The 21,860-nt window shown below is 53.5% G+C and overlaps 1 protein-coding gene across 1 annotated transcript; it reads left to right on the top strand.

The window, feature by feature from the left end:
• The first annotated feature begins 695 nt into the window (after positions 1-695).
• On the top strand, positions 696-21,157 carry IDS (iduronate 2-sulfatase). Its single transcript, XM_082865478.1, has 9 exons — positions 696-909; positions 1,307-1,443; positions 2,038-2,215; positions 4,873-4,961; positions 6,614-6,814; positions 8,321-8,491; positions 13,753-13,879; positions 15,858-16,031; positions 18,926-21,157. Exons 1-9 carry the CDS (start codon positions 825-827, stop codon positions 19,396-19,398), a joined length of 1,635 nt encoding a protein of 544 aa, XP_082721604.1. The 5' UTR covers positions 696-824; the 3' UTR covers positions 19,399-21,157.
• Positions 21,158-21,860: the final 703 nt, after the last annotated feature.

Here is a 21,860-nt window from a genome sequence, read left to right as displayed (position 1 = left end):
CATCAGCTAACACTGTCAAGCATGTTCTCCACAATGCCTGCTCCCTCACCTCCTTCAAGTTTTTGTTCACATATCACTTTACTAGTGAGGCTTTGCCTGGCCACCCCATGGAAAATAACATGAAACTCCCCATGTGCCGCCCACGCCCCCATATTTTTTTTCCAGACCGCACATGCCCACTGCTATTCAATGTTTATTTGGTCATTTATTGTCCACAAGCTCCACAAGGGAAGGAACTTAGAACTCCCAGCCGCCAGGACTTCCAAGCTGCCAACAGTGCGCGGTATACATATCTGATGTACTTAGTAAGTATTTGTTGAGCAAGGGGGTCCCTTTAGATGGAGGAAGGCGAGTTCTCAAAGGGCCTCATGGAAGGAGAATGGCATTTGGTCTGGTCTGCAAGGAAAAGTATGACTTTTATAGAGAGAAGAGGGAAGGGAAGGGCCTCCAGGTGAAACGCATAGCACGAGCAAAGGCGAAGTGGCGGCAAACTGCTGGTTGAGGACAGTGGTTGCAACGCAAATCTTTGGAGACACCTGGGAAGACTCCCCAAGTACCTGCCCAACGCGGGAGGGGCGCCCCGAGCAGTGAATCGGCCCGGTGGGCGGGGCAGGCGCTGCGCGGAAGCCTCGGCTCCGCCCCCTGTGGCCCGGATCTCGCGCAGGCGCAGTCGCGCTCGGGCCGGGGCGCCGGCCTATGCGGCCGGCTGCGGCCGCGTCGGGCAGGGTTCCCGGGTTTACGACGCGCGACAGGCGGCGGGGGCGGCCCTACCCTCCTGCCAAAACCTGTCATCGTCGCCCCGGAGCGGCTGCGGCGGGGCAAAAATGCTGCCGCCAGGCGGGGGCTTGCTCTGGCTTGGCCTGGTCCTGGGCTCCGTCGGATCCGCGGCGCTGGGCAGCTCGGCCACAGGTGCCTCCGGCGCCCTCGCCCACATTGCGGGGCTCCCTCCTTACTTCCCTGCCTACCTCCATCCTTAACTCCCTCGCTCCTTCCCTCCTACCATTCCTTCTTCCATCAGTCCTTCCTCCCTTCCCTCCCTCCCACCCACCCACCCACCATCCTTCCCTCCCTCCCTCTTATTTCTCTCCCTCCCTCATCCAGGCTTGAGGCCATGGCCAAAGCCTAACCCTGCCACCCCGGACTGGGGCTTCTTCTGTGCACCCACTTCCACCCTCCCTGGCGTAGCTGGCTGGGTTGTCAAGGTGCTGGGACCAGCCTTGGACCTCTGGGTACCCTAGCACCTACCCCGGGTGGGGGTTGGGTGTCAGTGCAGGTGATCTCACTGAAGCCCCTCCTTCCTGTGCAGATGCTCTGAATGTCCTTTTAATCATCGTGGATGACCTACGCCCCTCCCTGGGTTGTTACGGGGAAAAGCTCATAAGGTCCCCAAACATGGACCAGCTGGCCTCCCGCAGCCTCCTCTTCCAGAATGCCTTTGCCCAGGTATGTCTGGGCACCTCTGGGTGTGGGTGTGTGCCTCGTGCACTGAGGGCTGGGGCATGGTACTCATTGTGCCAGGCATCTCTTTAGTAGAGGGGAGCACAGTTTGGAAAATGGCGGCTGAGCAAACCTGGTTGTCCACTGGCAAGGAAGCTTGTGCCTTTCAGGGGTGCTTCTCCTTGGGTGGAGGGTGTGCCCTGGTATACTGTGTTCAGGCTGGTCCTGCCCACCTTTCTTCCCCCAACTGGAGGTTGCCTGGTGCTGAGAAGGAGGGGATGCTGCCACAGCGGCCCTCCTTCCTGTGCCCCTTCATGGGGCCGCTCCCTAGACCTTTGCCTGCTCCGGGCACCCGTGAGACGCCATCATGCAGAACGACACAGTCATCTGCTGGATGGAGGGGCTGGGGCCTTCCTCTCTCGGCGAAGACTTCTTGCTGGCGTCTGGGTGAGGCCCAAATCCTGCTGGCTGGCTTTGAGATCTGCACGACTCAGCCGCCAAGCTGTTAGCCGAGGACCTGGGAGGCTGCCTGGTTACCTTTTAGCTCCCAGACTTTGTTTTCCTCTGCGGCCGTGTCCCTCTGCTTCTGCTCCCTACCAGCAAGCCGTGTGCGCCCCGAGCCGCGTGTCCTTGCTCACCGGGAGGAGACCAGACACTACCCGCCTGTATGACTTCAACTCCTACTGGAGGGCACACTCTGGAAACTTCTCCACCATCCCCCAGTACTTCAAGGAGAATGGCTACGTGACCATGTCGGTTGGAAAAGTCTTTCATCCTGGTACTGCTTTTGCCCCTCCGAGTCTGGGCTCTCTCCATTTTCGTGTCTGAGGACGGGGGTCCCCTCCTGGGGCTGGGGCTCGGTGGACACCTGGTTAGTCGCTGCCACCTTCGTGCAGGCTGTCACCTCTCAGCTTGGCTTTGTGTTCTCACCAAAAGTGAAAAAGGGTAGAAGGGCTTTTTCTTCCTTTTGGAAACTAGTCACGGTGCTGTTTGGTTCCTTTGGCTGCGTGGGGGGAAGGAAGGGCACTGGCTGCGGGGGAGGGGAGTGTTGGCTGGGCGTCCAGCTCTGCGCCTGACCCCCTGTAACCCGGGGTCCCTGGCAGTGAAGTGAGACCAGGGCAGCTCTGCTGACTTGCCCAGTGAAGAGGCTGTAAGCTGGCAGGGGTTGCCTGCCCGCTCTCTGTGAATTAGGTCAGAAAGAGGAGGGTAAGCTGGTACCCAGGGTCTCTAGGGTGCCAGGAGCCACCCAGTCCTGACCTTCAACACTGCCAGCTAAACTGGCTCTCTTTAATGCCAGAATGAGAATGCTGAAGCAGAGAGTTTAAAACTTTTTTGTTTTTAACTTGAAGTAAGGCATTATTATTTGACAGAAAGTTGTGGGACAAAAAGGGAAGTATAAACTAAAGAATATAAATTGGGAATTCCCTGGCAGTCCAGTGGTTAGGACTCAGCGCTTTCACGGCTGAGGGCCCGGGTTAAATCGCTGGTCGGGGACTAAGACCCCGCAAGCTGCGCAGCGCGGCAGAAAAGAGAGAAAAAAAAAAAGAACATAAATTGCTTGTATTTGCACCACTAAGGAGAGCTGTATTGTGATGACGTCCCCTGGTTCTGGGCATATTATTTTTCTGATTTGAGATTTTCCTGGATATACAACTTTATATTGTGGAAGGCAGCTGTGCTCGCCACTGTACCACCAGTGATGCACAGCTATATTGTGAGTGTTTTAGACATAAACATTTTCCCGCATGGTGACTTCGTGCCGTCACTTTTAATGGCAGCACAGTGGTCTAACAGAGACATGTACTGTAGTTTAGTCCCACTTGTTTTCAGGTCTCCTCTGTGCCGCATTCCGCCGGGATGAGCACCTCTGGAGGCAGAGTGAACCGCTGATGGGCAGTGGCACCGGGAATGCCGGCCCCTGGGTTCTGGTCCCAGTTCTGCCACTTCTTAGGTGTGCATTGGACCTGGGGCAAATCATTCAACCTCTTCGAGCCTCCGATTCCTCCTCTGGGAAGCTGGAGTGGCAGCTGCCTTGATTCCCTTCCCAGGGGAGGATCCCAGGGCAGCGTGGGGGGGGGGGTGCCTTGAGAGCCCGAGCTCTGTCCCGAGAAGCGCTTATCACGAGGGGCCGCAAAGTTGGACCCAGTTTGGAAGGAGATCTGTCAGGCTGTGCGGCCGAAAGGTCGCCAGCAAGTGCAAGTAGAACTTTCTGCAGTTGGTGCTCACATCTTGACACTCTGGCCTGAGCACAGCTGGAGAGAGAGACGAAAGGAGCCAACACAGCAGAGGGGAGATCGTGCCTCAGGAAGGGAGGCCTGACGGGGCCCGACGGGTGGCGCCTGGCCTCCTTACCCCTGATAATTAGATTGTGGGGTTGTCTTAGCCCGAGAGCAAACACTTGGCCTGCAGCCCTCCTGGAGACACATTTTTCAAGCGGGTCTTTGTTCTCAAGACCCTGTTGTGTCGGGGAGGGGCCTGCTTGAGGCTGACGGCAGCCACCATTGATTGCGTGCCAGGCGCCTGCTGGGTGCTGTGCCAGCTGCCCCCGTAATCCTCTCCCCAGCAGCAGGCAAGGTGGGTTCTTCATCGGCGTCATTTCCCGAGGAGGAAATGGAGGCTCGCGGAGCGTGCCCGAGATTGCACGGGCACGTGGGGCAGCGCGGGGGTTTGGACCAGGTCTGTCAGCCCACTCTGCGCTTCCACTGTGCCTGCGGGGTTGAGAAGCCCTCCGCCCGCTGCCCCTTTGCCTCCAGTCCTGCCTGGCCAGGTGCTCGTCATTGGAGTCCCCGTGTGTCCCCGTGCTGGCGACGCCCTTCTCCCGTGGCGCTGCCCACGCTACCCTCTCAGCTCCTCCCGGCTCATCTGCATAGGCGGTTCCTCCTTCCAGAGCCCTCGCCGCCAGCCCTCCCCGGACCTACGTCCCCTCTGTGCCCGGGGCTCCCTCACTCACACAGCCCCTCTCCTCTGCAGGCGGCTGGCAGTCCTTCCTCGGTGTCGCACGTTGTTATTTTGTCTTCCCAGGTAGACTGTAAGCGGGTGGGTTTCTGCGTCATGAGAGAGCACTGAACCTGGCGTCCTAAGGCAGTGTCGGGGTTCGAACCCCGGCCCCCTTGTCTCGTGTCTGGTTGGCATCCGGCAAAGCACCCCGCTTCGCGGAGCCTCCCCTTGCCCAGCCAGCCATGGTTGTGCCCCTGCCTCTGGCGCCCCCTTTGTAGGGTGGGGCTCAGTACTCAGATAGAAGCCCAGAGGGTCGGCTTTCGTGGGGAATTCTCATCATCTGGCCTAGGCTCCTGATTTTATAGATGAGGAAACTGAGGCCAAAAGAAGGGGATGGCCCTTTCCCAGTTGTGTACAAAGTGTACATTTTGGTGGGGGAGGGCATTGAAGGACTCGCCATGCTTTATTTAATGACTTTCCTCCTTCTTCCCCCTCAAGGAGTGTCTTCCAATCATAGTGACGACTCTCCCTATAGCTGGTCTGTTCCACCTTATCATCCGTCCTCTGAAAAGTACGAAAACACCAAGGTAAGGCCGCGAAAGGGGTACTGGTCTGAAGAGGAGCCTCTTCTTCCCTGTCTAGCAAATTCAGGTTAACTATTGTGTGTGCAGCACGTGCGTCCTTTCCAGCTGGTTACGTGGTGGGCTTTGTGGGTTTGGTTTGTGATCATGACCTGGCAGGGATGAGCGCTGGGATCTTGAGCATTAGGTCCAGTGGAGAGGTGGCTGCATTTTCGAAGCCGGCAGGGATGCCTTGCTCTAGAAGCTTATGCTGTAGTGTGCAAGGCTCACTTAATGGCTCCTTCGTGCTCACTCTGGATAAGGCTCTGTGCAGAGGGTTCGTTATAGGAGATGCCGAGACATGGAAGGACGAAGAGAGACCTGTGCTCTAAGTGCCTCAGCCCAGATTGGGAGAAAGGCTTTCCGTCTATCTGTCTGTCTGTCTGTCTTGGGCCTAATGGATATGTTCAGGTGTTGAGACCTTTGATAGGGGCTTTAATATTTTAAAGCATTATGAAAAAAAGGAATCTATAAGGAAACTTAATCTCGGTTCAGAAGAGCCCCCGATGTATAAATGCAACTAAAACTTACATTTAAGAAATTCAGGAAAACAGCTGGAGTGTTGAGAAATGACATGTTTCTCAGAGGATTTTAGAGCCATCGTGTGGAGAAGGGTGTGGATTTGGGGAGGTTGGTGGGGTGCAGAAAAGTGTTCTAAATTCATGACAACTTTCATTTCAGAATACAGTGAAAGCCAGTGGGCTCTGGCCCTTGGCTTGTGGCTTGAGTATTAAGAGAATGAGATCGGAAGACCCCATCTCAATGCTTCTGTTCCCTGAAGTCATCTTGCTACTTTTAGTAGTCTCACAAATGCCAGGTCCCTGTGCCCATGTCCCACGTCATTCTCAAGACGGTGGGTCTGACTGCACCAAATCCCTGGCGGTGCTGCAGACCCTGTGAACGTGAGCAGGTACTGGGGGCAGATGGCGGCTGCCCTGCCCAGGGCGGCGTGGACAGGGCAGAGCTGTGAAAGATGCTCCTTGGTGAGATGCCCCTGGGTATTTGTGAGGTAGAAGTCGTGGTCAAAACTGAAACTGGCCTTGTGGCCGACGTGGCCACTTTAAGAAACGAAGCGGTAGGTTCCATCCTGTGCATGGTGGAGTTGAGGATCTGGAAATTCCATGAACTGTCACTTTATCTAGTTAACTGTGACCCTGTCACTTATAAGCTTTAGTCTGTCGTTGAAATTGAAAACAGATTTTTTTTCCTTTCCCTAATGACTAATGATGTGAAGTATCTTTACATGTGCTTATTGGCCATTTGTATATCTTCTTTGGGGAAATATCTATTCAAGCCCTTGGTCTACGTTTTTTTATTGTTGAATTAGAGACAGATTTTTTTTTTTGATCGTGAGTTTACTTCAGTTTCCTTGAATTAATTATGGCCTAGAGACAGAGAATGAACAACGAGAAGCGAACTAAGTTCTGCTGGATTTCTGGCCTCTGCCTGGAAAAGAAGAAACGCTTCTCTGTTTTACTTCTACTTCTATGTGCCCGTGTAGTCTGGATGACTAATACTTAATGTGCTCGAAATATAAACGTTAAATCCATTGTGGGGAACTTTCATGACTTCTATTTCTTGCACTTAAAAAGCTGACTTTGTATGTTTTGTTTTGGAAGACCTGCAGGGGACCAGACGGAGAACTCCATGCCAACCTGCTGTGCCCTGTGGATGTGGCAGATGTGCCCGAGGGCACCCTGCCTGACAAGCAGAGCACCGAGCAAGCCATACGGTTGTTGGGAAAGATGAAAACGTCTGCCAGTCCTTTCTTCCTGGCTGTGGGCTATCATAAGCCCCACATCCCCTTCAGATACCCCAAGGTGAAGAGCTGGCTGACGGCTGATCCAGCACAGCTGTGACAGCTGTGTCATAGTGAAGGTGGCCACGTCCTGCCATCCCTTGTCACCAGGGACGCCTGATGGCACTAGTATACTCAGTGGTATGAAGATGGGTTTCAGAGGTCAAGGCTAAGAAGTAGACTTAGGACACGTAAGAATCTTGTTAGAAACGCTTGGCTTCTACTTCCTCCACTGGAGGGTTTTTCGCTAGAAGTCAGTGAGTAATGTTGGGTTGGCTAGTGAGTCATCACGGAAAAGGGATGCAGAGCTGGCCGCCGAAGCCTGCAGTAAGTGGCGGTCCTTGGTACAGAATTCCAGGAGATGTGAAGCCCTCTTCAGTAACTGCCTTTCCCCCTGAGCCCTGAAACACAGGGCAGCATGTGCCTCGTTGGAGGCTCGAATCCTGCACTTGCGTGTGTATCAGTTAGAGTATGTAGTCTCTTCTTTTTCAGAATATTTTTCAGTTTTTTCCTATCACGTTTTCCCCGGGCCTGAGCAGCCCACCCTTTTGACTTTGCAAAGCATGCCCGTCACTTGCGATGGGCGTGGAGACCAGAGACGTGCTCTTTGATGCTGTGAGTGTCGCGCTTTGATTGGCCCAGGGGATCTCACCTTCCTAGCAGGAGCTGTCAGCCCCGCTTGATGGAGTGAGACCAACTTCTGTCTCTCGTGCAGAAGGAGTTAACCTACCAGGCCTGACTGTGATCCGTTGAAAGGCCTGCTCCTGAGGTTGACCCTTGGCCTGGCCTCTGGGAACCTGGATCTCGGGAGTGTTCCCACCATTCCCAGAACTGCCAAGTGGCTCCCTAGGCCTGAGCTGTTCACGGAAACCCCTCCTTTCCTGCTTCGAGTCTGGGATTTTGATGTGTGCAGGCAGAGGGTGCCTGCGTGACCAGCCCCAGTAAAAATCCTGGGTGCTGAGGCTTTCACGAGCCTCTGCTTCCCTGGCAGCAGCGTTGTACACATGCTGTCACACAGCTTGTTGCTGGTGGAATTGCGCGCATCCTGTGTGATTTCACCGGGGGAAGACTCTGGCAGCCTGTGCCTGGTTTCCCCCAGATACCCCCTGTGACAATCCCCTTTGCTGACTGTGGCTGGTATCCTTTCTCTGCAGTAATTGCAGCCGTGAGTAGGGCTGTGTGTGGACTCCTGTGTGCTCTCCCAGTGAATTTCTGAGCGTGAGGCTGATTTGGGGAACTGGCCACACCTCTGCACACCTTTTCTAGTTGAAGGGGAGGTGGCAACGGGAAGAGGAGGGCATCGGTCTCTATGAGGGAAGAGAGCTGTCGCTGCTCGGTTTGTAGGAAACCAGCCAACTCGTTTCATTACCACTGGCATCTCGTGAGAGTGCCTTTCAAGTGGGGGAGGTGCTTGTGTAGACGCGTCACAGGCTTAGAGAAGAGGCAGCGTAAACACCAGTAGGGGCCCAGCCTTGTGCCTTTGCCAGAAGAGTGACGGCCCGGTGGCTTTGTGTGCTTTTCCCCCAAGGAATTTCAGAAGCTGTATCCCTTGGAGAACATCACCCTAGCTCCTGATCCCCAGGTCCCTGCCGGCCTCCCTCCTGTGGCCTACAACCCCTGGATGGATATCAGGCAGCGGGAGGATGTCCAAGCCTTAAACCTCAGCGTGCCCTACGGCCCGATTCCCGCCGACTTTCAGGTATCAAGGACGGATTTGGGGGAAGTATTGGGCACTTATGGCATGATGTCACGAGTGATGGTGCTTTTCTCGGTGGACATGCTCTGTCCCTTGTGTCTTGCTGAGAACTTTCTCTGTGTGAGGCGACCTGTGGAGCACCGGGGTTGGGGCGAACGTGCTGGGTGGATAGAGAGTCTCCCCTTCAGCGTCTCCGCTTCCAAAGAAGGGGGCGTCTGGAGATCTGGGGACTTGCGGGCTGTGGGCCCGGCATGGGGAGAGGCCCTGGGTGACCCTCACTAACTGATAGGAGATGCTATTGAATCCAGGCGACAGTCTGTCAGGTGTAGGGTGGCTGGCAACTCCCGTGCCACCCAGAACTCTCAGTTTGCTGGTCCTGGCGGGTCCCCTGTGGGAAGGCCGACACGGGCATCCATTACTCTCAGGAGGTGTCTTGGTGAGCGGGGCCTTGGCACAGAGGGGGCTGGGGCACCAACACGGCCAGCCCTGTCCAGCTGCAGTGTCTGGGGTCCGTTTGCTGCGACGTGGGGGTGACTCGTCAACCCCACTCTCCCTGGCATGCAGAGCACACGCTGAGCAACACTCTTTCTGGAATATTCCACACGCAGCCCTGCCTTTCTGTTAGCACGTGAACACTCCAGCAGCCCGTCTACAGGGGAAGGAAGAGGGCAGCGTTTTCACAGTGCTTCCTGGGCCGCCTGCGTCAGAACCCCCACGAGGGCTCGTTAGAAGCACGGCATCCTGGTCCCACTCAGAGTCAGGGAGTTGGAGGCTGGGAGTGGGGCCCGAGAACCTGCATTTCCAAAAACACACACCTGGTGATTCTAATGCAGGCAGAAGTTTGAGAACCGCTGCCGTAGGCTACGTGTCGAGACAAAACAAAACCAGACAGACTGCCCAGGTGTCTCTTGCTCTCTGGCCCCTGTGTTCGGCCGGCAAGGGTTTGAGCGAGGAGGGCTGCGCCACCCTGTGTCTCAGGTGGCAGTGGTGAGAGTTTGAGAAGCAGCGGGCCCGTCGGTCTGTTGGGTTCCTACTTCCCCCCGCAGGGGTTCTGAGAGCGGGGTTTGCTGGAGTTGCAGCCCCGAGGCTGCGCCTGGACATCGCGTTAGTGGCAGTCATTCCCGATGACCCTTTACATTTTGGACTGCACACCGGGGAGGGTGCTCAGCGTTTTGTGTGCGCTCTTTGGTCCCCGTGGGACCCTAGCGGGGGGCCTGCTGTCTCTTTTGTCCGGGTAAGGACACTAGAGACTTGCCCAGATCACGCAGTTACTGCGGAGGAGCGCCCCCTGGGAGGTGTGATGCCAGAGCCCCCACGTTTGTTTCGCTGGCTCTGACCAGTCTAGGTTCGAATTCCAGTTACCCCACACCGGCTGCATGGCTGCTGACGAGTCATCCTATCTCCCTGAGCCTCGGTGTCCTTATCTGCAAAGTTGACACAAGATGGGGGAAGGTTTTCCGTGATGACAGCTGCTCTGAAGGTTTTCAGCGGGGACCACAGTGAATGTGTGGGGGGGGGGGTGTCTAGGGCAGTGTCGGCTGCACGGCGAGGGTGCCTTCCCGATTGTCTCAGCCCCTCCTCTCACCACGCCCGCTGGTGGTGTAGCTGCCCAGTTGGACACACAGATTCACAGTGACCCAGAGGACCTCCCTGGTGTACTCGTGTGCTGATCCCCGCCCCACATTCACCTCGCACTTGGCCCTGCTCATCATCTGCCTGTAGCTCTGGGTCCTGCGCCCCCTTCAGCCGTCAGCCCTCTAACTCAGTGCCGCGTGCGTGAGCCTGGGGCCACGTGGGGATCACTGGTGTGTGGCCCCCTCTCCCCCGTGTCCAGCTCCCCTCTGGCCTTTGCTCCCTCCCTGGATAGCTGAGGCCCCGTGGCCGGTCACTTACTCTTCCCGCCAGCTCCTGAGCACGTGCGTCCCTCTATCCTCGTCCTGACTGCAATACCCTGACCACAGGACAGTCCGGCCACCCTGTCTGCTCTCAAGCCCGCGTCCTGAGGCAGGGACATGCTCGCATGCCCAGTCCTCTGCTCGGCTCCCTCTTGCCCTCTGCAGCTGCTCTGAACCCTCACCACTCCCCTCCAGCCCCTCACGTCCCTCTGCCCCCACGTCCTCCCCCCCCGCCCCCCCGCCCTTCTGCCCCGTCTCTCAGCAGATGACTGTACTTCCTGTTTCAGAGGCAGAGGCTGGTTACCAGTCTGAGGAAGGGGAAGGCACAGGCTGAACGTGGGTACACATCCTGGCTGTGCCCCTTGCCAGCTGTGTGTCTCTAGGCAAGTTAATCAACCTCTCGGAGCCTCGGAGTCCTCCTGTGTAAGATGGAAGTGGTAATGCTCAGCTTCCGGGGTGGCTCGGAGGATCAGATGGCACCCAGCAGGTACTTGGTAAACGGGAGCTGGAAATAACCTCCGTCACTTGTAGCCAGAATTGTGCGTGCCTGTGTGCTGAGCTTGCAGCCTTCTCCCTGGTCTCAGGAGAAGAGCAGCAGGGACTCGGCCCCTCCCTACCCCGTTGCCCCTCCTTGCCGTCTCCTCCCAACTTCCGTGCAGCCGTCCATCCCATCTTCAGAAGTACCGCCTCCCTGGGCCCTGCCTGTTTCTTCCCCTTCCTGCCCCTTCGCCCGCCCTCCACGGGAGAATGAGTGCGACGTGCTCTGTTCTGCTGCGTCTGTGGCCTCGCTGCCCTTTCATTCTTCGTCCACCTCTGTGCGGCCTCCTGCCTCCGCATCCCACTAAGCGTTCTCTCATCTGGGTCAGCCCTGATCTCACTGGCAAATAAAATCCAGCCTTGGGGGTCCTGACCTTCCCTGAATCCCTGCTGCCCTCTCACTGTTGAGAGAGCTACGCCTTCTGGAAATGTCTGCTCCTGGGCTTCCTCGCCAAGCCTCCTGGGCCCCCTCCACTGCAGGCCCCAGGGCAGGCGCCTCGTCCTGTGTCCGCTGCTTAGGAGGTGCTGCCCTCCGGGCTCAAGCCCAGGGCCGCCCCCCGTGTTGTTTATGCTCTTCGCCCCCAGCCCTGCCCGCCGGGCCTGCTGGGGATGAGCCCCGGGACAGCCTCTCCAGCCCCACGCTCCTGATTCCAGACGCGTCTGTCTGTCCACTGGTTGGTAGAGGCCCCGTGTGGCTGCACCGCCGTTCCTGCTCTTCCTTTTCTCCTCCTCCTGTGCCCCCGCCCTCTCCGTGCCATTGAATCGTGCTGCCAGCCTAGCGAGAAACCTGGCGTTCCCTTTGGGGTCCTCAGCTCCTTTCCCTCCCCCGCTCCTACCCCATCTCCCTAAATTCCTCTTCGGCACCACTTCGTGGACCACCGCAGTGGTCTGGTCTTGGTTTGTCGCTTCAACGAGCGACCGTGGAGGTTGCCCCGTGCGCGCAGCGCTGATCTATTGCTGGTTCCCCTCGAGCCCCTGGCGTCTGCTTCGGGCTCTCGGTGGGGGACCCTCATTCGCCTGCAGCCCAGATTGTGTCACTTCCTCTCCTCGGGTGACCTCGGTGCCAACCCGAGACCTCCACTCCGTGGATGGACCCTCTGGGTCCGTATCATCTGGCCGTGACCTGCCTTTCCAGTGTCCTGTCCTGCTCCCCGGCGCTCCCATGTGACTCTCCAGCCACACTGGTCAGCTTGCTGGCCCAAAACGTGCCCTGGCCTGCGGTGACTCCACACTGTTCCACGCTCTGCAGCCCCTGCTTGGGGCATCCGACCCCGCTTGTCTGACTGCCAGCTCCTTTCCTCAAATGCTAACTCCTCTGTGAAGCCTCCCCCGATTTCCCCAGGCCGACTCGACGGCTCATCCTCCAGGGTCGTCCCTGGGCCCCACCAGTAGTGCACCTTTTCTTGTCTCCATCCCTGTCCTCACTGGACGGGTGGCTCAGTGAGGTTGACGACCACATCTGCTGCTTCTCCTGTCTCCAGGGGCCCGCATAGGAAGGAAGGCGTACCCTTGACTAGTACACAGCCATCCTGACAGGTGTCTTTGGTCCCCAGGAGGACTGAAGTTCCCCACGTTACAGACTGGAGACTTTTATCTACCAGAAGCTAGAAGTAGCCAGGGTTCAGCATAATCCTTCTAGAAGGTTAGATGGATATCCATTGTCTTCACCACCTGGGGAGAGGGGGCGAGTCTCATGACTGTTCTCACCGCGGGTCCGGCTGACAGGACCAGCTGGGACACACGGAAGCTGGGGCTGGTCTGATGGCTCGGCGGTTCCCTCGCTTCTCCCCTGTGGCAGGGGTAGAGGACTCATCTTTTTCTCTAAGATTTGTGAACAAGGCGGCGGAAGAGTCAGCCCAGCAGAGGCTGCGGCTCTTTCACGGAGCCTATCTGCTCCGGAAGCCGCTCTGGGGTGGGGGGTCCGTGGGGGGTGGGCTGCTCTCCCTCCTCCACCACCGTTGTCCTGCCTGTGGGCAGTTTGTTGGGCCGGAAGCGCACGTGCCAGCCACAGGCTGTGAGGGAAGCGGCTGCCATCCACTGGGTTACGAAGAGCTCGGGGGAGAGGCCCACTCACGGCCGTTGTTAGAGTTGAGTTGCGTCCCTCAGGAAGATCCGTGGAGGTCCTGAGCCCCAGGGCGTCAGAATGTGGCCTTGTTTGGAAACAGGGTTATTGCAGGTGTGACTGGTCAGGATGAGGTCATGCTGCCGTGGGCTGGCCCCTGACCCAGCATGGCTGGGGTCCTTGTGAGAAGCGCCAAGGATTGTGGCCACCGCCAGAAGCTAGAACGTTCCTCCCCTGGAGCCTCAGAGAGGCTCTGCCGACACCCTGAGTTCAGACTGCTGGCTGCCAGAACTGGGAGGCGATCTGTTTCTGTTGTTTGAAGCCGCCAAGTCTGTCATACTTTGTTAGAGCGGCCCAGGAAATGAATACAGCTATATGGTACCTTTGGTGTGACCCTCAGCAGACTTTGGAAGGCTGAGGGGTCAGTTTCTGTGTACATGGGTGTCTCCTGGGACCCGCAAGAGTATGTGAAGGAGACGGAAAGGAATAGTAAGTGGTACATCCACGTGCTGTGATCTGTGCCCTAAAGTGAAAACTGATGTGCTTAGCAAAGAATCCTCCTTGTGGACGTGCGGGTTTCGCTGTGGCTGTATGGGGTGTGGGGGGTGAGATGGCAGGGAATGGAGTGTTCCGTTTTGGCTAAGAAGGTCATCAAGGGCACCCGAGGGCTGGGGCCCGGGAGGGGTGCTCAGGCGAGCACTGTGGCTGGGTGTGCCGTGCACTTTAACTTGCAGTCACTCTCACTGTTCTTCTTCTTCTTTAAATTGCAGCGGAAAATCCGCCAGAGCTACTTTGCCTGTGTTTCGTACTTGGATACGCAGGTTGGCCACCTTTTGAGTGCCCTGGACGATCTTCAGCTGGCGAGCAGCACGATCGTGGCGCTCACCTCGGATCACGGTAAGCCTTTTGAAATGCCCAGGTGAGTCGCTCAAAGCATTGGACCTTTTCTGTGGAAACTTTCCTAGGCTGCCTGTGATAGGTGTGTATGCTCTTTTGTGAACCAGCAGTGCCCTGAGTCTGGAGTCTTGGGTGCCTTTATGGCCACCTTGTTAGTCCTGGGACTTCTCTCCACGGAGGCGGGCCCTCTTTTGGGTCAAAGAAGCATCTTGGGGGCTTGGGTGGTGGAGCTGGGTGGGTGGGGGGACCTTGTAGTAACTGTTGTTTCTTGGTGAGCTCAGCGGGAGCCGTCCATTTGTGTGGGGAGCCCCTTTGACCCATTTCTAACCTAGAGGGTTGGAGGAGTTTTAGTCTCTCTTACGAAGATCCAGAACAATCCTGGCAGAGCCCAACAAGGCCCTCAGACCCGACTTACCCCTTCCACCCCCAGCCCCGCTGTCCTCTCTGCCAGGAGCCTGGGGTTCACAACTCTGTGTCTCTTCTAAGGCAGTTTCTCACTTTTTCCAAAAGTGGAAACATCTTAAAAAAATTCTTTTTAATTTTGGCCAGGGTGTGTTTGAGGCCAGTGAGCCCCGGTTATCCTCCCTCACCCCCAAATTGTTTTGAAGCCAGTCTCAGGTGGTTTAGTTTTCTGAACAGTATTTCTAATAAATTTAGCTCTTTTTTTTTTTTTTTTTTTGCGGTACGCGGGCCTCTCACTGTCGTGGCCTCTCCCGCTGCGGAGCACAGGCTCTGGACGCGCAGGCTCAGCGGCCATGGCTCACGGGCCCAGCCGCTCCGCAGCATGTGGGATCTTCCCGGACCGGGACACGAACCCGTGTCCCCTGCATCGGCAGGCGGACTCTCAACCACTGCGCCACCAGGGAAGCCCAAATTTGGCTCTTTTGAAGTTTAACCACACTGCCGTCATCCTACCTAGAAACAGGAAAACAGTTGTCTAATATCGTCGAATGTGAAGTGGGACAGTGTTAGATCATAGCATGTGCTCACTGTAGCGAGAAAGAAGTATGCAGAGCACATCATGTAGGGCCAGAGCACCCTGCCCTTCATCCCACCTGCCCAGAGCCAACTGGTGCTGGCAGATCGGGGGTCCATCCACCTGCCTTCAGTCGTGCATATACATGGGGCTGTATGTCATGAGTGTGTATGTGCAGAACGTATCGTCGTGGGATGTGGCAGGATCGATTGTGCTTGTGTCCTGTTTTGTTGCCTGGCTTGTTTCTTCCACTTAATGTCATAGACAGTTCTCCGTGTCATTTCTCACAGGCCTACCTCGCACCTTGTAAAGACCCGTATTGTGAAGTGTGGAGGTGTAATTTTTCAACCTTTGCCTAATGATCTGCCATCCCCTTCCGGGCCGTCTTCTCAGCGCCCAGTTTTCTCCCCTGGTGCTTCCACAGTCCACTGCACCCCCGTGAAGGCAGGGTCACTCGAAGCTCGCTTTGGTTTGGAGGCAGCTGTAGCTGATTACAAATGGCCCTTCTCAAAAGGCCCTCCTGGGACTGCCTACATCCGAACCACAGAAGCCTTCTTGAACCCATGCACAGCAGCTTTTTGTAGTTTGGGTTACTTTTTAATACGAAATACTCAACATACAGTCTCTTTTATATTTTTCATATCAAAAAGGGCACTCAAACGTGAAGTGATTGGAAAGTTCCATCTTGGGGTATTCAAACTATCTTTTGCTTTAAATGAGGGTTGGGGGTGGTTTTTAATCAAGGTTAAGGGTCTGGAATCAGAAGTTATGTTTTCTTGGTCTGTAGTATGTCTTAAAAATTGAAAAAGATACTATTTTTAGAAGTTGAGCGATTGTGCCACAGTCTCACAGCGGCTGTTTCGGTGGTACACGCCCTCTAGACGATCAGGTTTTGCTTCCTCTGGCTTTAACAACAGGGAATGAAATGGCGTCTAACTGAAATGAGCAAGCCACGAGGTGATTATTCTTTTTCTGTCATTCTGTGTGCTTTTTATGAACCAGGGTGGGCTCTAGGCGAACACGGAGAATGGGCCAAATACAGCAATTTTGACGTCACTACTCGCGTGCCCCTGATGTTCTATGTTCCGGGAAGGACGGCTCCGCTTCCGGCTGCAGGCGACAAGCTTTTCCCATACCTCGACCCTTTTGATTCCATCTCAGAATCAGTGGAGCCAGGTATGAAAATTCAGGAGTAATGCTGCTTGACTTGGCCTTCCTGTGCGCGGAAGGGGAGTGGCAGGCCCAGAGCTAACGAGTATGGCGCCTGTCCACAGGGGCTTGGAGAGGGGGAGGGACAGAGGAGCAGCTGGCACCCCCAGGATGGGGAGGGCTGTCGTAGAGGTGACGGCAGTGTGCTCTGAGCTCAGAGGAGGGGGTAGCAGACTCCACTGGGGCAGGGGCTGCCTGCTTACCGGTGAGCAGAACTCCGTTACCTGCTCACTTCTGGCCGGGCCTCAGCTCGGCAGCATCTCCATCTGCTGAAGCACCGGCTCTGTCAAATCAGTGCTTCTGCTTTTGCCGTCCCCAGCAGTGAAGGGCAAGTTTACTTTGACCTCCCTGTCCCAGTCCTCCCAAGCTGGTCCTCTCCAGGTAGCGTCAGGCCCCTGGCTATCCTGGTCTTTGTCTTCCAAAAAGCTCCAGTTTGAGAAAGCACTTCTGGAAACATCACTTGGACAAGATGGCCGTCCCTGCCATGGGGGTCGACCTGTGTGGGTTCTCTGTGAGTTGCCTCCTGACTCGATCTGCTCAGCGCAGAGATGAGTCATGTACTTCAGGTGGCATTTGCCCTTCTTGGAGCGCTTTTGCTGTGAACTCTACTAAACCAGGTTGCTCCCTTTCGGGACTTCTGCATTTAATCCATCTTGTTGACGTCTAAATCCTGTACTTTCTATTGATTCTTGTTTAAATTTTTCCTGGTTCTGGCGCATCATTCTGGCCTTTCTGGATCTTCCCAAGTTTGTTTTCTACGGCCCAATTTTATTTTCCACACATTTAATTTCTATGTGCTGCATGCACTGTCTTCTTTCATGTCATTGATAAAAATGTTAAACGGTTTCAGGGCATGATTATAGCCCTTTATTTGCTGGGAGAAATCTTCTGACAGGTTGAGAATCCTTTTTGAAACTTCAGTTGGGAGGTGTTCAGGTTGTAAATTGATGTAACTGCACTGTCATCCTGCTTATTTCCAAATTTTACCTCTAGCCTGTATGTCTTCCCTGATCTTTGGACTTGGATTTCCAACAGCCTGTCCCAGTTGGCCAGTCTAACGTGCCCAAAGCTGACCATTTGACCTTTGACCTTAAGCCTTTCTTTTGACTCTCTTCCCCATCTCAGGAAGTGGCATTGGTTGCCCAGGCCACAGAACCATAGGGCCATCGGCCCCTGTCTTTCTGTCATGGTCTGTACGCGATTCGTGGTGTGTCAGCAAGCCTGTCGCTCTCCATTCAGAATATGTCCACACCACTTCCCCCACCGGCCGTCACCACCGTGGACCACACTGCCACCGTCTCTTGCTAAACTCTCCTTGCGTGTGCCCTTGATCCCTGGAGTTTTTCCTCGGTGATCCTGACTTTACCAGCCACAGCGAGCCTGATAAAACCCAAGTCAGGTGGTGTCACAGCCCTGCTCTGAGTAAAAAGTCCTTACGGTGGCCGACAAGACCTGTCGTCCTCTGGGACCCCGCATCTCCCTGACCTCGTGTCTTTCAAGCGTCCGGGGCGGCCGTCTTGTACACTTCATGGCGGCCTGTGCCATTATTAGTGATGCCAAGCTTGACGGCCTGGTTAAGGCGGTTGTGTCAGCCAGGTCTTGCCCTTGTAAAGGTATCTTTTAAAAAAGCTTTCTTCACCTTTTTTCTTTTTATTTTACTTACAAACCAAATGCGTCAGAAATAAAATTGAGCCGTATAGAGCAAGCGCTTAATGATCCCGAAAGGCTAGAATGATGGTCCAGGGTCACAATAAATTTTAATAGGAGTCAATGTAAAAACTTTAAAGATAAGTCACCCATAATGAGACACCATTTCACACCCATTAGAACGGCTGCTATCAAAACAAACAGCAAGCAACAGTACTGGCAAGGGTGTGGAGAAACTGGGGCCCTCACACATTGCCGGTGGGAATGTAAAATGGTACAGTCGCTGTGGAAAAGAGTTTGGTGGTTCCTCAAAAGGTTAAACATAGAATGGTCGTGTGGCTCGGCAGTTCCACTCCTAGGTATATAGCTCACAGAATTGGAAACAGGCATTCAAAGAAAAACGTGCAGAAGAATGTTCATAGCGTTAATTAATAGCCAAAAGGTGGGAGCAACCTGAGTGTCTATTGACAGATGAATGAATAAGCAAAACGTGGCGCGTCCATACAGTGGGATATCATTCAGCCTTAAAGGGAAGGAGACTCTGACTTGGGTGGACTCTCTGAAGACATGCTGCTAAGTGAAAGAAGCCAGGCACAAAAGGACACATACTCTAGATGTGTCCACATACACGTGCCTAGAGTAGTCAACACATAGAGACAGAAAGTAGCAGGTGGGTGCCAGGAGCTGGGGGGTGGCGACGGGGAGTTGTGCAAGGTGAAGCGAGTTCTGTGATGGATGGTGGGGCTGTACTTAATGCCCCCGACCCAGACACTACAAAATGGTTAAGGTGGTAAACTTTATGTCGTGTGTATTGTACAATAATAAAAGGGCGATGGATCAAGTGCAGACTTCCAGAAAGGAGTGATCCGCGGGGTGATGCTACTGTGAGGCTCGGAATAGCCTGTCCTCAACGGACTTCTCCCCAACGGTCTGGGCCTCCACCGATGACCCTTGCCTGAACCACTTAAACACTGGTGGGTCCTAAATTCAAATCGTGTTTAAAAGTGCCAGCAGGCTGAGGGCATCTTCATTCTGCCCTGCTATCGGGTGAGGTGCTGAGTCGGCTTTGTTCCTAAAACTCTCGGGCTAAGAATAAATGCTGTAAGAGAACAGAAGTCGGCGTGTAGGGCCTGGGCGCGCGCTCTGCTCGTGCTGCCTGGCTGCAGCAGGCTTCTGCGCTGTAACCCCCTCCGCCGGGCTGCTTCCTCTTTCAGGCCGGCAAGCCGGGGACCTCGTGGAACTGCTCTCTCTCTTCCCCACGCTCGCGGGACTTGCAGGGCTGCCCGTCCCTCCTCGCTGCCCCATCCCCTCGTTTCACGTGGAGCTGTGCCGAGAAGGCCGGAACCTTCTGAAGCATTTTCAGGTCCGTGACTCGGAAGAAGATCTGTACATCCATGGTAATCCCCGTGAGTTGGTGGCCTATAGCCAGTACCCCCGGCCTGCGGACTCTCCTCAGTGGAATTCTGACAAGCCGAGTTTGAAAGATATAAAGGTCATGGGCTATTCCATACGCACAGTAGACTATAGGTATACTGTGTGGGTTGGCTTCAATCCCCGGGAATTTCTGGCTAACTTTTCAGACGTCCATGCAGGGGAACTGTATTTTGTAGCTTCTGACCCTTGGCAGGATCACAATATGTATAATGACTCCCAAGGTGGAGCCCTTCCCCGATCGTTGACGCCTTGAGTTTTGCCAACCGCAGAGGGCATATATAACGCTCTCCTGTCCAGCTGGTGAGAGAAGGAATTACACTGGTTATTTCGTGATTACCTGTAATATTGGAAGCAACCCAGGGGTAGGCAGTCAAAACAGGCGTCAACAATTTGGCCTCAGAATACGTAACAGCCGAAACTTTTGATTTGTCTTTATAGTTGGTAATTGGACTGGGCTGAACCTCTTCTTTCCTTTTTTTTGGAACACTCATAGCTTATTTGTTGAATGAATAAGTACAGAGTGAGCAAACTAAAATTGTCATAAGTTTAGCTATCAAGACCATAATAACTGAACATAACACTGTACTCAAGAAATACTTTAAGTATTTGTGAAATTTAGTGCATTTCAAAAAGTAACCACATGTCAAATTAGGTGTGACACAGAGTTCCTAGTTCTTTTGTTTATAATTTAATAATATATCTTATTTAGCACAATATATTCAAAATATTATATCAACATGTAATCTAAGTTTCTTTTTAAAATGTAACATAATAATGCTAGATGCCAGTGCCTTAAAGTCTAGCTTCAGTTTTTCTAAGATCACAAATTTTCAAATCTCAAAATAAAATATGCGTGAAGTGATTAATATGGAATTTCTACATCAAATAATAAATAATGCTCACTAAACTAGAGGCATGAGATGTATGAGAAATTCAGTTAAAATTTTTCAGAGACTTTCTGGCCCGAATAATAATTTGTTAGCAAGTAATATATGACCTTTGAACCCAAAGGCATCTATTAAAAGGTATCTTTATTCACAGTGGAAAATAGTTACAGGCATAACTGTATCCATGAATTGAGTCATTCAAAACCATTAATGTTCTCCTTCTCTAGAGATGGTTGGTTGCAAACATCCATTTATCCAGGAGACAGGAAATAGTCTACTTTTTAAGTGCTGATTAAAGACAACATTAATTTTGTTAAATTCTAAATTATTTTGAGAACTGTGAAAACTTTTCATTAATATAATATTAGGTGATTTCTAATCCCCCAGAATGTGGTTCTATATTCCCTAAATATGAAAGTAACCAGAAAGGCAGGTGGTAGTAATAAGCTTAGCCTACGTCATCTTAAAAATGATGGAGTATTCACAGGTCATATTCACAACACGTTGAAGTTGATTAATTATCAGTAGTCACCAGAAGAGTCAAGCACTCTCTTAATAAACATCTAATGTAGTCCTGTATCAAAGTAACCTTTAGTAATTCTTTGTTTACAAGTGCTGCTTTGGTATTTAAATATTTGTGAAACAAAGTACGGCAAATTAAGTTACTGCACTGTGTTAAATTGTAAACAAAAAGGCAAGATATTATAAGATTACTTAAAATCAGTAACATTTCAAATACAGATTTTTTTTTTTACTAATTAGCCTACAGTGGAGGCATATATGGTAACACAACAATCTTCTAAGCGATTAAGTGACAGTGTTCTGGCAACAGTTTCTGCTTGAGGAGCGGAGGGCCCTATTCCTCTCTCCTGATCCCGAAGCTCGAGTCTCCCCTGGGAAGCCTCAGCTTTGTAGATGCTTTCCTTCAGCCTTTTCTTTCTCCTTCTTCATCCTGTCTTTGTCCCTCACATCACTTCCACTAAGCATCTTACAATCCGGTCAAATTCCTCATGATGTATTTTCAGCGTACTTAGCTTCATCTCCTACTGCACGGTTACAACGAGAAGTTTTCACCCAGGCTTTTATTTTGTATTCATGGTTGACTATTATATGTACACTTCATCATTTTTTTCTCTCTTTGTTTTCTTGAAGCACAGTTTTAGTATCAAAAATCTCCAAATTCGGGCTTCCCTGGTGGCGCAGTGCTTGAGAGTCCACCTGCCGATGCAGGGGATGCGGGTTCGTGCCCCAGTCCGGGAAGGTCCCACGTGCCGCGGGAGCGGCTGGGCCCGTGAGCCATGGCCGCTGAGCCTGCGCGTCCGGAGCCTGTGCTCTGCAACGGAAGAGGCCACAGCAGTGAGAGGCCCGCGTACCGCAAAAAAAAAAAAAAACTCCAAATTTTACTCTTGCTGAAGGCGTAATTTGAACCGTGCCAAAGAGAGCAAAGTGACATGCATTCTGGCCATCACTCACCCACGTGACCAAAGCCACAGCTGGGGCTGGGTCTGCTTTGGGGTGTTTCGCGTGTAGATCTGGCTCTGCTGGAAGTGCTTCTGTGTCCTCTTTTCTCTGCGAGGGCGTAGCCTCAGAATGCTCCTTAGGTTTTCGCTTTTCTTGGCCTCCTTTATGAATCTCTCCTTTTAGAAGCGCGGCTGCATTTCACATTCAGGGGCGTGCTCTTCTAAATCATCTCACGGGCGACGGTCGCTTTTTGTGTTTTTGACACTGAACCCAATTTAGAGCCGCTTGTGCACGTCTGCAGCGTTCATTGGGATGAGCGGCTGCTCTCTGGTTTTCACACTTCAAAGCCAACCACATTCCTTATCTT

The sequence above is a fragment of the Leucopleurus acutus genome, assembly GCF_964270905.1.
Source record: "Leucopleurus acutus genome assembly, chromosome: X".
Taxonomy (NCBI): Eukaryota; Metazoa; Chordata; class Mammalia; order Artiodactyla; family Delphinidae; genus Leucopleurus; species Leucopleurus acutus.
Note: the sequence above shows the minus strand (reverse complement) of the source record. Positions and strands in the feature narration are given on the sequence as shown.

Excerpts from the sequence above, each read along its gene's own strand:
- IDS (XM_082865478.1), top strand. The coding sequence starts at position 825 with ATGCTGCCGCCAGGCGGGGGCTTGCTCTGGCTTGGCCTGGTCCTGGGC. Across the intron at positions 6,815-8,320 it reads TCCCCTTCAGATACCCCAAG|GAATTTCAGAAGCTGTATCC; the intron begins GTGAAGAGCTGG and ends TTTTCCCCCAAG. Across the intron at positions 16,032-18,925 it reads CTCAGAATCAGTGGAGCCAG|GCCGGCAAGCCGGGGACCTC; the intron begins GTATGAAAATTC and ends TTCCTCTTTCAG.